The 12,241-nt window shown below is 40.6% G+C and overlaps 1 protein-coding gene across 2 annotated transcripts; it reads left to right on the top strand.

Moving 5' to 3' along the window:
- Positions 1–503: 503 nt before the first annotated feature.
- On the top strand, positions 504–11,957 carry LOC148406676 (tissue alpha-L-fucosidase-like). Of its 2 annotated transcripts, none has more exons than XM_088404315.1 (9): positions 504–903; positions 980–1,114; positions 1,448–1,585; positions 1,660–1,765; positions 1,854–2,054; positions 8,421–8,611; positions 9,525–9,624; positions 9,750–9,896; positions 10,304–11,957. In XM_088404315.1, exons 1-8 carry the CDS (start codon positions 560–562, stop codon positions 9,882–9,884), a joined length of 1,350 nt encoding a protein of 449 aa, XP_088260441.1. In that variant the 5' UTR covers positions 504–559; the 3' UTR covers positions 9,885–9,896; positions 10,304–11,957. The 2 variants fall into 2 exon arrangements, with proteins under 2 accessions (XP_088260441.1, XP_088260440.1); XM_088404314.1 differs by having other exon boundaries at positions 505–903; positions 10,301–11,957.
- Positions 11,958–12,241: the final 284 nt, after the last annotated feature.

Raw genomic sequence — 12,241 nt, forward strand, 5'->3', positions numbered from 1 at the left:
GTGTGTTTTTTTTTTTTAATTTAGCTATTAAAAATAAGCTAGTTCAGCGGTCAAAAACGTGGTCCCCAAGACACTGATAAGCCCCTGACCCGAGGAGCACTTGAGTAGCCCGCAGACCTGTTCTTCAAATAGTTTACAAGTTATAGAACATTGTGATTTTCTAGGAATGATATTAATAATGATGAATATATGACATATACATTACACATTACGCTTGATTCACATATTTACTAGAGCTGTTTCTTAATTGTGAGAAACAAATAATATTATCGGGGTCTACTGGTAGCCCTTCGTGTTACTCGTACAGAAGTAGCTCTGTTTCGTATTACTCGTACAGAAGTAGCTCTGTTTCAAAAGGTTGGTGACCCTTGCTCTAGTAACTGTTCAGTAGAATCGGTTCACCCTAATGTCCTCTAAGGGGCGCTGAACACTGAATTGAGCTGTAGGGTAAACGCACCAAAGCGACGAACAGTCACGTGACTTCACAGCACACCAATCACATGATCTAAGAGTCCATTCGCGATTAATATACATACGGTGCAGGATTCCCCCAGCGACCATGCTCGTTTTAACTTCCGTCCTTTTACTTGTCGTCTCGTTTGCGTCCGGAGCTCGCTACACTGCAGATTGGACGAGTCTGGATACCCGACCTTTGCCGTCCTGGTACGACGAGGCAAAATTCGGCATCTTCATCCACTGGGGGGTGTTTTCTGTGCCTGCTTTTGACAGCGAGTGGTTCTGGTGGCACTGGCAAGGTCAGAAACCCCCTGATCCCAAATGTGTGGCTTACATGAAAAACAACTTCCCACCCGGGTTCAGCTACCCGGAGTTTGCCTCTCAGTTTCACGCTCAGTTCTTTGAGCCCGAGGAGTGGGCGGATCTATTTAACGCTTCTGGAGCAAAGTAAGCAATCGACCCTGTCGTATCAAACATTTTGGGCACTACACAAAATATTGATTTACGCTTCTCACAATTGTAGATATGTCGTCTTGACAGCCAAACATCACGAAGGCTTTATCAACTGGGAGTCTCCCAACTCCTGGAACTGGAATTCTGTCGATACTGGTCCTCACAGAGACCTTGTTGGAGATTTGGGGAATGCTGTGCGGAACCGGTTTGTACTTAGCTACTTTGTTATCAAACATGTGACTCCTGATTTGGATGTATTTCTGATTTATTGAACACGTACACGTAAAATGCCATCAAGATAAACAATCAGAAGAAAATATAATCAATACAAATCTTTATTCAGTGTTTAACCATTTATGTGCCAAACGTTTAATTTTTTTACTATATTGTGATCGATAGTATCAAAAGTTGATGAGTCTACCAACAGTTTTTTTTTCTTTTTTAAGCAATACTCAGCTGTCTGTACCCCTTTGTATCATATCAACAAGACCGTAAATGTAGTTTTGTTGTTTTTTATGGATTATATTTCACATTTTAGGTCGCTGCACTTTGGACTCTACAACTCCCTTTACGAGTGGTTCCACCCTCTTTACCTATTGGACAGGAATAATGGATTCAAGACACAGGAGTTTGTGTTTCACAAGCTATTACCTGAGCTGTATAACATGGTCATAAGGTAGCTTACGCATTTTTTTCATCCACCCATTCCTATGAATGAAGACAACCTTGTACATTTCTACTTGTTTGTAGATACAGACCTGAGGTGATCTGGTCTGATGGAGACTGGGAGGCGCCTGACACATATTGGAACTCCACACAGTTCCTAGCCTGGCTCTACAATGATAGTCCTGTTAAAGTATGTGTCATCACCAATGCATGATTGAGGTACAGTATTTGTTCATTTTAGTCTGCGTTGTAGTCTTTTTTTTTCTTTTTTTTATTAGCAAACAGTGGTGACCAATGACCGATGGGGAGCTGGTTGTTCGTGTAAACATGGAGGTTACTACAACTGTGAGGACAAGTATACTCCAGGCCAGTTGCCCGCACACAAGTGGGAGAAATGCACATCTGTGGATGTGTTATCTTGGGGCTATCGCAGGAATATGAAGATGAAAGACATAATGGATCTTCCCACTATCATCGAGGTCAGTGGTTCTCACCCTTTTTTCAGTGATGTACCCCCTGTGAAATACATTTTCAGTCAACTACACCTCAACCAATGCAAAGCATTTTTGGGTTAAAAAAAAAAGACTTAAAACATACCATTAGTGTCTGATCTATTAAACATTAGACCCTTTCAAACTTCATTCGTATTGGCCCCCCCCCCCAAAAAAATCAACCTACAATGTCTTTTGGATTATAGAAGAAATGGTATCAAAAGATATAACTTAATTGTTAATAGCTTTTTTTCCCACAAAAAATCAATAAAAAGTGTCTGACTTGTTCTCCTCCAAAAATATTTCTGAATAAATATTTGCCAACAGAAAAATGTTAAACATAAAGTGTCCTGTTTTGGGGTTACTGTCGAGATCTGTTCACACAAATAAATCATAAACTTAATTATTAATAAGTATTTGTCCACAAAATATACAGTAATCAACATAAAGTCAACATGTTCTCAAAGATATCATTATAAATATTTGTTCACTTAAAAGTATTCAACATAAAACACCCTTTTTTGGGCTGACAATAGAGATCTCCTAACAAAACTAAATACTTCACTTAATTTTTAATCAATGTTTGTCCCCGAAAAAAACAATCAAGACAAAGGGTCAGACCTGTTCTCAAAAAGAAATAATTGTAAATAAATATTTGTTCACCGAAAAATATTCAAATTTTGGACTCAAAAAAAAAAAAAAAAACATTAACTTCAATCAATCAATCAATCAAATTTTATTTGTATAGCCCTGAATCACTGATGTTTCAAAGGGCTTCATAGATGAAAAGAGGTCATGCCGAGACTTCTTTCGAAAAAAGAAGTCACACAGAGACATCTTTTCGGTGTAAGGTACACAACGGCATCCCCTGTCAAAGCTCCCAGAAGGGGAAGGAAAAACTCAAAAACCCCAATTTGGGGAAAATCAGAAACCTTCAGAAGGGACCACAGATGGAAAAGCCCCCTTCCAGGCCCATAGGTTGAAGTGGATGCTGCATATAGCAAATACAGACAAATAGGTAGACATTACAGACAAATACAGGTAAACAATATAGATTACAGAAAACATACTGTACTATTAAGTGCAATGATGACTTGAGAGCAGGCAAAGCCATTGGGCAGGAACCTTCCCACAGTCCAACCAAGTGGACCGCAGACGGTCAATCTCTAAACCTGCGAAGGTCGATCAGCGCAGGGCCAAATGGGGGCGGTCAAGTCAACCTTCACCATCTAGCTAGCCCCCTCTCCGAGCCGGGAGAAGGGGGCAGGAAAAAAAAAAGAAAGAAGAAAGTTGTAGACTGGCCCATTAACTAAATGCTTTTGAGTATAGGTGTGTTTTTAGTCAGGTTTTAAAGATTTCTAGTGAGGTGGCTGTGCAAAATTCCATAGGTAGGGCATTCCATAGTACTGGCGCACGATTGGAAAATACTCTTGATCCCGCCGACTTCTTTTTAGCCCGTGGGGTCGATAACAAACCGGCATATAGGACCGAAGTTGTCGGAACGGAACATATGGTGATGCTAAGTCGACGAGATAGGAAGGAGCTTAACCGTGTAAAATTTTATAAGTAATTAATGACACCTTAAAATCACGTCTCTTGTATTGGAAACCAATGCAGGTCAGCTAGAATCGGAGTAATATGATCGAACTGTCTCGTCCTTGTCAATAGTTTTGCTGCTGCATTTTGTACAAACTGCAGGCTTTTGACGCAGGACATGGGAAGCCCAGAAAACAAAACGTTACAATATTCTAGGCGTGACATAACAAATGCATGAATTACTGCAAGGTTTCAGCATCGCTGGGAGAAAGAATAGGGCGAATTTTAGCTATATTGCGAAGGTGAAAAAACGCCGTTCTTGTCATGTTATTAATTTGTGTCCGAAAAGAGAGTGTGAGTCAAATATCACGCCAAGGTTTTTTTGCAAAACTACTTTGGGAAATAGTACAGTTATCCAGATTCAACATGGTATTCTTAAGTGCTGATGATGAGCAGGGCCAATAATTAACATCTCTGTTTTACTAGGGTTAAAAGCAGAAAATTGGAAGACATCCATTGTTTAATCTCGGCAAGGCTGGCCTCCAGTTTACTGCACTTGCATGGATCTGTTATTTATAAAGGCATGTACAGTTGGGTATCATCAGCATAGCAATGAAAACTAATAGCATGTTTACGTATAATATCGCCACGCGGAATCATTTAGATGTTGAACAGTAAGGGACCAAGTACTTACCCCTGCGGGACACCACATGAGACAGAGAAAGATTCAGAGATCGCATTGCCATAAGAGACACGGTGTCCTTTGCAGGATGTAAGATCTGAACCAAACGGATCCCGAGATACCAACACATGATTTGAGACGTTCTATAAGAATATGATGATCAATAGTGTCAAATGAGGCACTAAGGTCAAGCAATAATGATATTGATGAGATGTTGGAATCCATGGCTGAGAGAAGATCATTCGTCACTTTTACTAGGGCTGTCGCAGTTGAGTGGTTGGCCCTAAAACTTGACTGAAGAAGTTCAAATCTATTGTCATCTATCATGAATTCGTTAAGCTGTTGTGCTAGCTACAACTTTCTCAAGAATTTTGGCAATAAACGGAAGATGTGACACTGGTCTATAGTTAGAGAGATTTTCAGCTTCTAGGTGAGGTTTCTTAAGTAATGGTTGAATGACGGCTGTCTTAAAAGCTTCAAGTACAATGCCAGAGGAGAGTGACAGATTGGTAATATTCAAGACAGATGACCCTAAGACCGGGAATAAGTCTTTAACGAGTTTGCCTGGAAGTGGGTCGAGCATGAAAGATGTCATTTTTGCTGCATTAACCAGGTGTGTGTAAGACACTCCAGGGATACTAAATCAAACTGTGACAGGGTTACCAGACTTTCATGAACCTGATTGTCCAAACTAGCATCAGCAATCACAGCCGAGGGAGTAAGTGGCGCTGCCTTTTTTATTTCGTTCGTTATTAGCTGAATCCAGTGAGTAAAGAATCACATGAAATTGTGTGCTGAATGAAGGGAACTATGATTAATCTGCTGCTGTTGCGTTAGCTTTGCTACCGTATCAAATATTTTGGGTTGTTTTTCTTAAGACCAATCATTTTGGAAAAGTAATTTGTTTTTGCAAACCTAAGACCTCTTTATATTTCAGCAAGTTATCGCCCCAGGCCTGAAAGAAAACCTCGAGTTTAGTTGTTCGCCCTTTACACTCAAGTTGTCTGCTTAACAATTTAAACGTACACGTTTCATCCGTAAACCACGCAGTGTGCCGCTTCAGACGAGTTTTAAGTTTCAACGGCGCTATAGAGTTTAGGGAATTTAAAAGAACCGTATTAAAATCGTTTGTGAGCTTATCGACTGAACCAATGAAAGAGGGAAAGGCAGCTGTTGCGAAAGCAGTAGTTCAGAAAGTGCAGCTATGGTTGATGAGTTAATATCACGGCTCTTAAAGCCTTGGTTGTGGTCAATAAGACCACACTGAGCTAGGACTTCAAATGTTATAAGATAATGATCAGACATAGTGTTAGTATATGTATATGTTGTATATTTAATGATAAAAATTAATTTGGTTTTAACCAGGTTTCGCAGAGATTGTGATCTGTAATAAGATCATTTACAAGAAAGGCTTTTGAGGGGAGTGACCGAATATTTATGAAGCTGAATTTAAACTGGGAATTTTTTTCTTAAACTATCCTGAGTCTTCATGTTGGTAATACTAATACTAACAAGATTTTGATGGCTGGGGCTTGGTTTGTATTTTGAGTAATTAAAACCTCATCGCAATTTTAGTAATGTAGGAATTTGATTGTTTGCAACTACAGCGCACGTATTAATATTAATATTCCGTCTAGGTGCTATGTCACCTATCTCAGTGGTCCCCGGTCCATGGATCAACTGGTACCGGGCCGCGTGGGCTGCACCCGAAATAATGATTTGGAGATGATTTAGTTTAATGGAGTTCGCGTGACAGGGCGCGAAGTCACGTCGGGCGACGCAATGGAAGCGACTGGAGTGACGCAACTGGCCGTGCGCGGTAACGAAAAGCAAATTGTCTCCTTTTGCGTGAAGTAATTTTTAAGTACTTTTTCCGTTTCGAGTCGCCACAGCCAATCATCTTCGGGAACATTCAATGGCTCACGCAGGGGGCAGGAATGAATCATGGCGGCCTCTTTGCAGTCACCCAGTGCGATCCAACACGGCTAGCTGAGCTTTCAATACGAAACAGAGCCAAGCAAGAGCCCTCACCTGGCTTGTCGAAAGGCGGAAGCAGAACTTGGGACAACTGGTATGTGCAGCGTTTGCTTCACTTAACAGCTGTTGAACCGTAGTTACTGTGCTAAGCTCACAATAGCGCAGCATTGTCAGCACAATATTTAGCACGGTCTCGGCCACTCGATTACGACATTGAAAGTTTTATTTTTTTGCAGGCGAGTATTGCCGCAAAGAATAAAGGTGCTGTCGGTGAAAATATTGGCTCTGTCACATCCCAGTTCTCAGCAATGCTTTTCCTTCCGGATCTACCGTTAAGTGCACAGCAAGCTCTGTCCACTCCCCTCCCCTCTCCTCGCGCGATAAAAAAGTGGACAAAAAGTACAAAAGCGACAGAAAGCCCCGTCCATACGTTTGATGTGGTTTTAAAAGCAGCCCCCCCCCCCCCCCCCCCCCCCCCCCCCCCCCCCCCCCTCCGCCCAGTGACTGGGCCGCAGTGATCAAAAGATGGGGGGCCACTGACTTAACCGACCGTTTAAGGAGGCACGGCTACTTTCCTCAATCAACACCACCTCAGCAGGAATCTTATCACTAGGAGACTTAGCATTAGGTATTGAAACAGTGTGTGGATTGTAGTATACTACGTGTGTTGTAGCAGTCCAGCCTAGTGCCAGTCAAATCTAGCCTTAACGACTCCACACCCTTTCTAGCAGGCTCGCTACTCGCCTGCGACCCGTCATGCTCTAATGGAAGTCATGTAAGGCTCAAACAGTAATCTATGTTTCTAGAAAGAGTGATGGCGCCTTCGCAGTTAGGGGGACGGCCATCCATCTTTAGCAGATCGGGCCGGCCCCAGAAAGATTGCCAATTATCTACAAACTGGAAACCCTGTTCTCTACAGAAACTAGCCGTCCACCGGTTAAGCAAGAATAATCTGCTAAACCTTTCATCATTGGCTTTCGCTGGCAGAGGGCCAGAGACAATAACTCTATGCCGACTCGTCTTTCTAGCGAGATTACAAGTCCTAGCTAAGTTCTTCTTTGTAATCTCAGACTGCCTCATTCTAGTATCGTTGGAGCCGACATGTATCACTATGTTTGAATAACTAGTGTTGTTTGCACTAAGCTGGTGTCTAGGCCTCTTGCGTGTCAGCTCCCTAAGACTGGCTTCAATGTCGGGTGCTCTGGCCCCAGGAATACACATTACGATGGCTGGCGTTTTAAGATCAATGTTACGGGTGATGGAGTCCCCTATAACTAATGTGTAGGAGCCAGTAGACTCAGATGGAGTGTGCCTAGCGAGGGGGCTAAAACGATTATGCATCTGGACAGGCTCACCGCGGCTAGCAGGCTTCTTAGGGCTAATGCTAGCCAGACTAGCGGGTAGGCTACGACCCGCTCTAGCCGACGCTAGCGGCACTGCGGGAGGGCTATGGCACGCACTGTCACTATCAGATGTGTCTGTCTGATCTACGATTATCAAACTACTCTGCTTTAGCAGACGGACACGGCCCTCTAGAAGAGAAAGCCTCTCCGTGAGAATAATGCAGGTGTTGCAAGTGACTAATGCGGTGGAGGTGTACGAAGCCTTACCTTACCTTAGTACAGCCGAGCGAATACTTAGGCTAGCAGAGCTGCACAAAAATGAAGACGAACAGAGCTAGGAGCTGTTCAGCAAATCGGCGAATCACTAGCTAACGAAGAATGGAAACAGTCCTCAAAAATAAAGAAAAACACCGCAACCAGGTCCGACGGGTGGTGGTAAAATGGGAAAATAGAAAAAGAAAAATGTTAACCTCTTGTTAACTTGACAGGTAACAAGAGGTGGCACCTGACAAGTTGGGTCGACCCATTCTAGTATTGGGGAGAATCTGGGTTTTTACAATCATAAAATCGAATAACCTACTGGACATAATTTGTTTTATATTTTCCTGCAACAATTAATTAAATCATTCATTTTAAATTATTTTTGCATATTTTTTTAATTTAAAATCTGGAGTACCCCCTGAACTTCCTTCAAAGTATTCCCAGGGATACTCGTACCCCCATTTGAGAACCACTGATCAAGGTGATTGAATTCATGCCAAACAAATTGTCCATGCTGTAAATGTATTCTGAGGTCGTCGCCTGCTTGCTGTTCAGGATTTGGTTCACACTGTGGCACTGGGAGGGAACTACCTCCTGAATGTGGGTCCCACTTGTGATGGAATGATCCCGGCCGTGTTTGAGGAGCGGCTGCGGGGAGTGGGTGCTTGGCTTGGGCTCAATGGGGAGGCTGTCTACGCCTCCAAACCTTGGAGGGTCCAGATGGAAAATGCCTCTGTGCCAGTATGGTAGGTTGCAAGGGTAGCCGAATCACAATATTGTCTCAAATTTGTTCCAAAGGGCTGTGCCTTCATTAAACCATTCATAAAAAGATTCCTCTATTACCTTATGACCAATAAAATGTGAGTGATGAATAGTTACAACATATTTAATACCTTTATATTTAGTTTTTCAGGATCAAATGTCAAAACATTTAATAACTACAGAATTTTATTATAATGTACACATACATCAGAATAATTTTAGATATACTGTATACCAGTCACAAGTTTCTAAAAGACTTGAAAAGGTTCGTAAATGTAAAATATTTGCTCTTGAAAATGCAGAAGTGTGAACTGAAAGTCATTCCAGTTTATAAAGCATCATCCACATCATGAATCTTCCAGGTAAAATTAAAAGATATCCAAAGATATCTGAGCAAAATGGCCCAGTTTGACAAATCTAAATGATGAAATTTTCGATTTTAAATAATGTTATGTAATACAACACAATAAGAGTTTTCTTTTACCAAATGACTCTGGGAATAGTTCTACTTAATGCTGATGCCATAGGTATGAATAAAATTTAGGTAAAGGTTGGATAGTGGAAAAAAAAAATGCATCTAAGCAGTGCTTCTCAAACAGTGGGGAGTGGCTCCCCCCTGGGGGTGTGGGGGTGTAATTGTGATAAAATAAGGATTGACATCTTTTTTTTTTTTTTTCAGGCACTTGTATACGCTTGGTTGTTTTTTCAGATTTAGAATAACCTGTAACTTGTATAAATGCTGTAAAAAAAAAAGTAGCAGTTAAAAGGATACAGTTTTGGGTATACTGGGTAAACTTTTGAGAAAATCTTTTTATAGTGAGGGGGGGGTGGCTGTATTTTTTTCATCCCATACTCAGAATATTGAGAATATGCTCATAGGTGATTTTTTTTTTTAAGGTATACATCCAAAGGGGACAGTATTTATGCCATTTTGACAGCTAAACCTATCAAGCCCTCTCTGCAACTTTTAGAACCCAAAACGACAGCCACCACCAAGGTAAACACAACTATTTTGAAGTAATGTTCTATACAAAATTCAGCATTCAAGTGCTTTTTTCAAAATAATGCAAAAAAAAAAAAAAGATCCTTTTTAGAATCTTATTATTGTTAATCTTCATCCAGGTGACTTTGTTGGGGAACCCTAAGCCTTTACACTGGTCACCACTCAAGCCCGACGCTGGCCTTATAATTGTTCTACCAGAACTCCCCTATAGTGTAGGACAAGCCTGGACTCTCAAAATGGATGGTGTCAAGTGAACGTTCAACATGGTAAAGTATAAAAAACAACAACAAAAAATTAAAACAATCATTTTGGGGGGGTGGTCTCTGTTTCTGGCACTAATCGCGGGAGAACTGAGGACTCATGTTCATTTCTTGTTGCATGGTGACAATTGTCTAAACCATGGACAATAATTTTAAAAACAGTCTCTTGAGGGGAGTGTTAGAATAATTGTAGATATAGTGATTATACTTTAGCTACAAAATATTAATGCTTGCATTGAAGAAATGTTTTGCTGTGTGAATGATTGTGGTTAGGATTATAATTGTTATGGTTACTATGAATTTACTATAAAATATAAACTGCTGTGGTATGTTGGTGGTATGCTGTGAGAAGGAGTGCACTGCTTGTAGGAAGAAGAAAAAAACTTGCCTTGGTATTGTTTTGTCTCAAGCAGAAGGAAGGTCGCTCAAGCCTGCCAGTTGGAGCAGTCCCGCAGCTGTGACTCTTATCGATGTCTCGCGACGCATATTTCATCAGTGTCTCACTAAGCAAAATATTGTATCAGAATGACTTGCTATGTATAATATTGTATCATGTATGCATTAGTTTCTCACCCACATGCGCACACATAGAAGGACAAGTACACAAGGTTCTGGCCATAGACTTGCATTTTTTTCCTGCCTCTTTAAGGGCCGGGACCTTCATGTAGTTAGGATCTCTGTATCAAATAAAGTGAGAGGGGTTGGAGAGACTGGTAGAGCGCAGTAGAATTGTCCTTGGCAAGTTCCTCTTCGCTCCCCTCATGCATGAGTTGGGAAGATTGCCTTGTCTCCTTTTTTGTGCACAGTTTCTTACAAATGAACCTGACAGGGAGGAATAAAAGTAAACTGGATATATCCAAGCTGTTAAATCATACTTGAAATGTGCCAAAGACAATTTTGAGCTGAGCTTTAATGACTGTTTACAAATGCTGAATGATCCTTGGTTAACGCTCTTCAAACAAATGACATTTCTCTATTGAAGATCAAGATTGAGGCATAACCACCTCCTACTGTCTAGTGATTACGTGCAGTGCTTGAGTGTTGTAAAATTTTGCATTTTTTAAATGAAATCCCTGTAAATTTTGTGATATCTACAGTTGTGTCATGTTCTGTTTTTTTTTTTTTTGTTACAACATTTGGTGTTTAGTAGGGGAAATCTCATAAGTCCTGATAAGGACTTCAGAGTTGCTGGAAATCAGCTTTAAATTGCATACAAAAACTTCAAATAGGATGTTTAGAGTGAACAATTAGTATAATGTACCATCTTTTCCGTACTATAAAGCACACCCAAAAGCCTTAATTTAAAAAAAAAAAAAAGCTGCTCCATATCGGAATAGCAGCTCAAAAAGGTGTAATGCATGCCGAGGGAAAATTTATAAGACGGCGGCAGTGCACGTTCACTTGCGCTTGACTCTTCACTCATACCGTTTCAGTTTTTGTCGTTTAAATTTTCCTGACTTTCATTTATTCGTAACTTCTTACTGCTCTATATCGAAATAGCAGATCAAAAATATGTAATTCATCCCAAGGGAAAAATAAAAAGACAGCGGACACCGCACGTTCACCTGCGCTTGACTCTTCATTCATACCGTTTCATGTTTGTCGTTTAAATTTCCCCATCTTTGATTGATTTCTAACTTGTTGCTGCTCCATATCAGAATAGCAGGTAAAAAATATGTAATGCATGCCGAGGAAAAAATGAAAAAGACGGCGGCGCCACGCTCTCACCTGCGCTTGGCTCCTCACACATACCGTTGCATGTTTGTCGTTTAAATTTCCCTGACATTTGTTTATTCATAACTTTGTGCTCCATATTGAAATAGTGGGTCAAAAATACATAATGCATGCCGAGGGGAAAATCAAAAGGATTGCGGCGCCACACGTTCACGATTGCATGGCTTGATCTGCATCTATTCTGCGCTCTGCGGCTCCTGTTTAGTAGTTAAATAGCAATTACCAATAACGTATTCTCTGTTTTATCTGAATTTTTTAAATAAAATATATTCCTTCGTATAATATCCATACAATACTTATATTGTATGAATAAAGTTTATATTCTATAAAGTTTGATGACTTTGCTGATTGTTTTTAATACATTCCCTTTACTGAAACACCATCTAGTGGTTGCATAACGCAACTCTATCTAGTGGATGCATAATGTATCCCTTGTCAGTACTGTACTATGGTTTCAACTCTAAATGCAATTTATAATCCGATGCGCCTTATATATGACTTTTTTTTTTTTTTTTTAGAAACTTGGCCATTTATTGATGGTACGCCATATAATCCGGTGCGCCTTATAGTGCGCAATATATGGTAATTGATTTGAAAATCATTATTACATGTTTTAT

This window comes from Hippichthys cyanospilos, chromosome 21 (genome assembly GCF_059441005.1).
Source record: "Hippichthys cyanospilos isolate Australia breed blue-spotted pipefish chromosome 21, RoL_Hcya_1.0, whole genome shotgun sequence".
NCBI lineage: Eukaryota > Metazoa > Chordata > Actinopteri > Syngnathiformes > Syngnathidae > Hippichthys > Hippichthys cyanospilos.

What these genes read in the sequence shown, in the direction of transcription:
- LOC148406676 (XM_088404315.1), top strand. Translation starts at nt 560, where the DNA reads ATGCTCGTTTTAACTTCCGTCCTTTTACTTGTCGTCTCGTTTGCGTCC. An exon ending in CTGTATAACATGGTCATAAG is followed by an intron (nt 1,586 to 1,659) that starts GTAGCTTACGCA and finishes ACTTGTTTGTAG; the next exon opens with ATACAGACCTGAGGTGATCT. An exon ending in ATCTTCCCACTATCATCGAG is followed by an intron (nt 2,055 to 8,420) that starts GTCAGTGGTTCT and finishes CTTGCTGTTCAG; the next exon opens with GATTTGGTTCACACTGTGGC.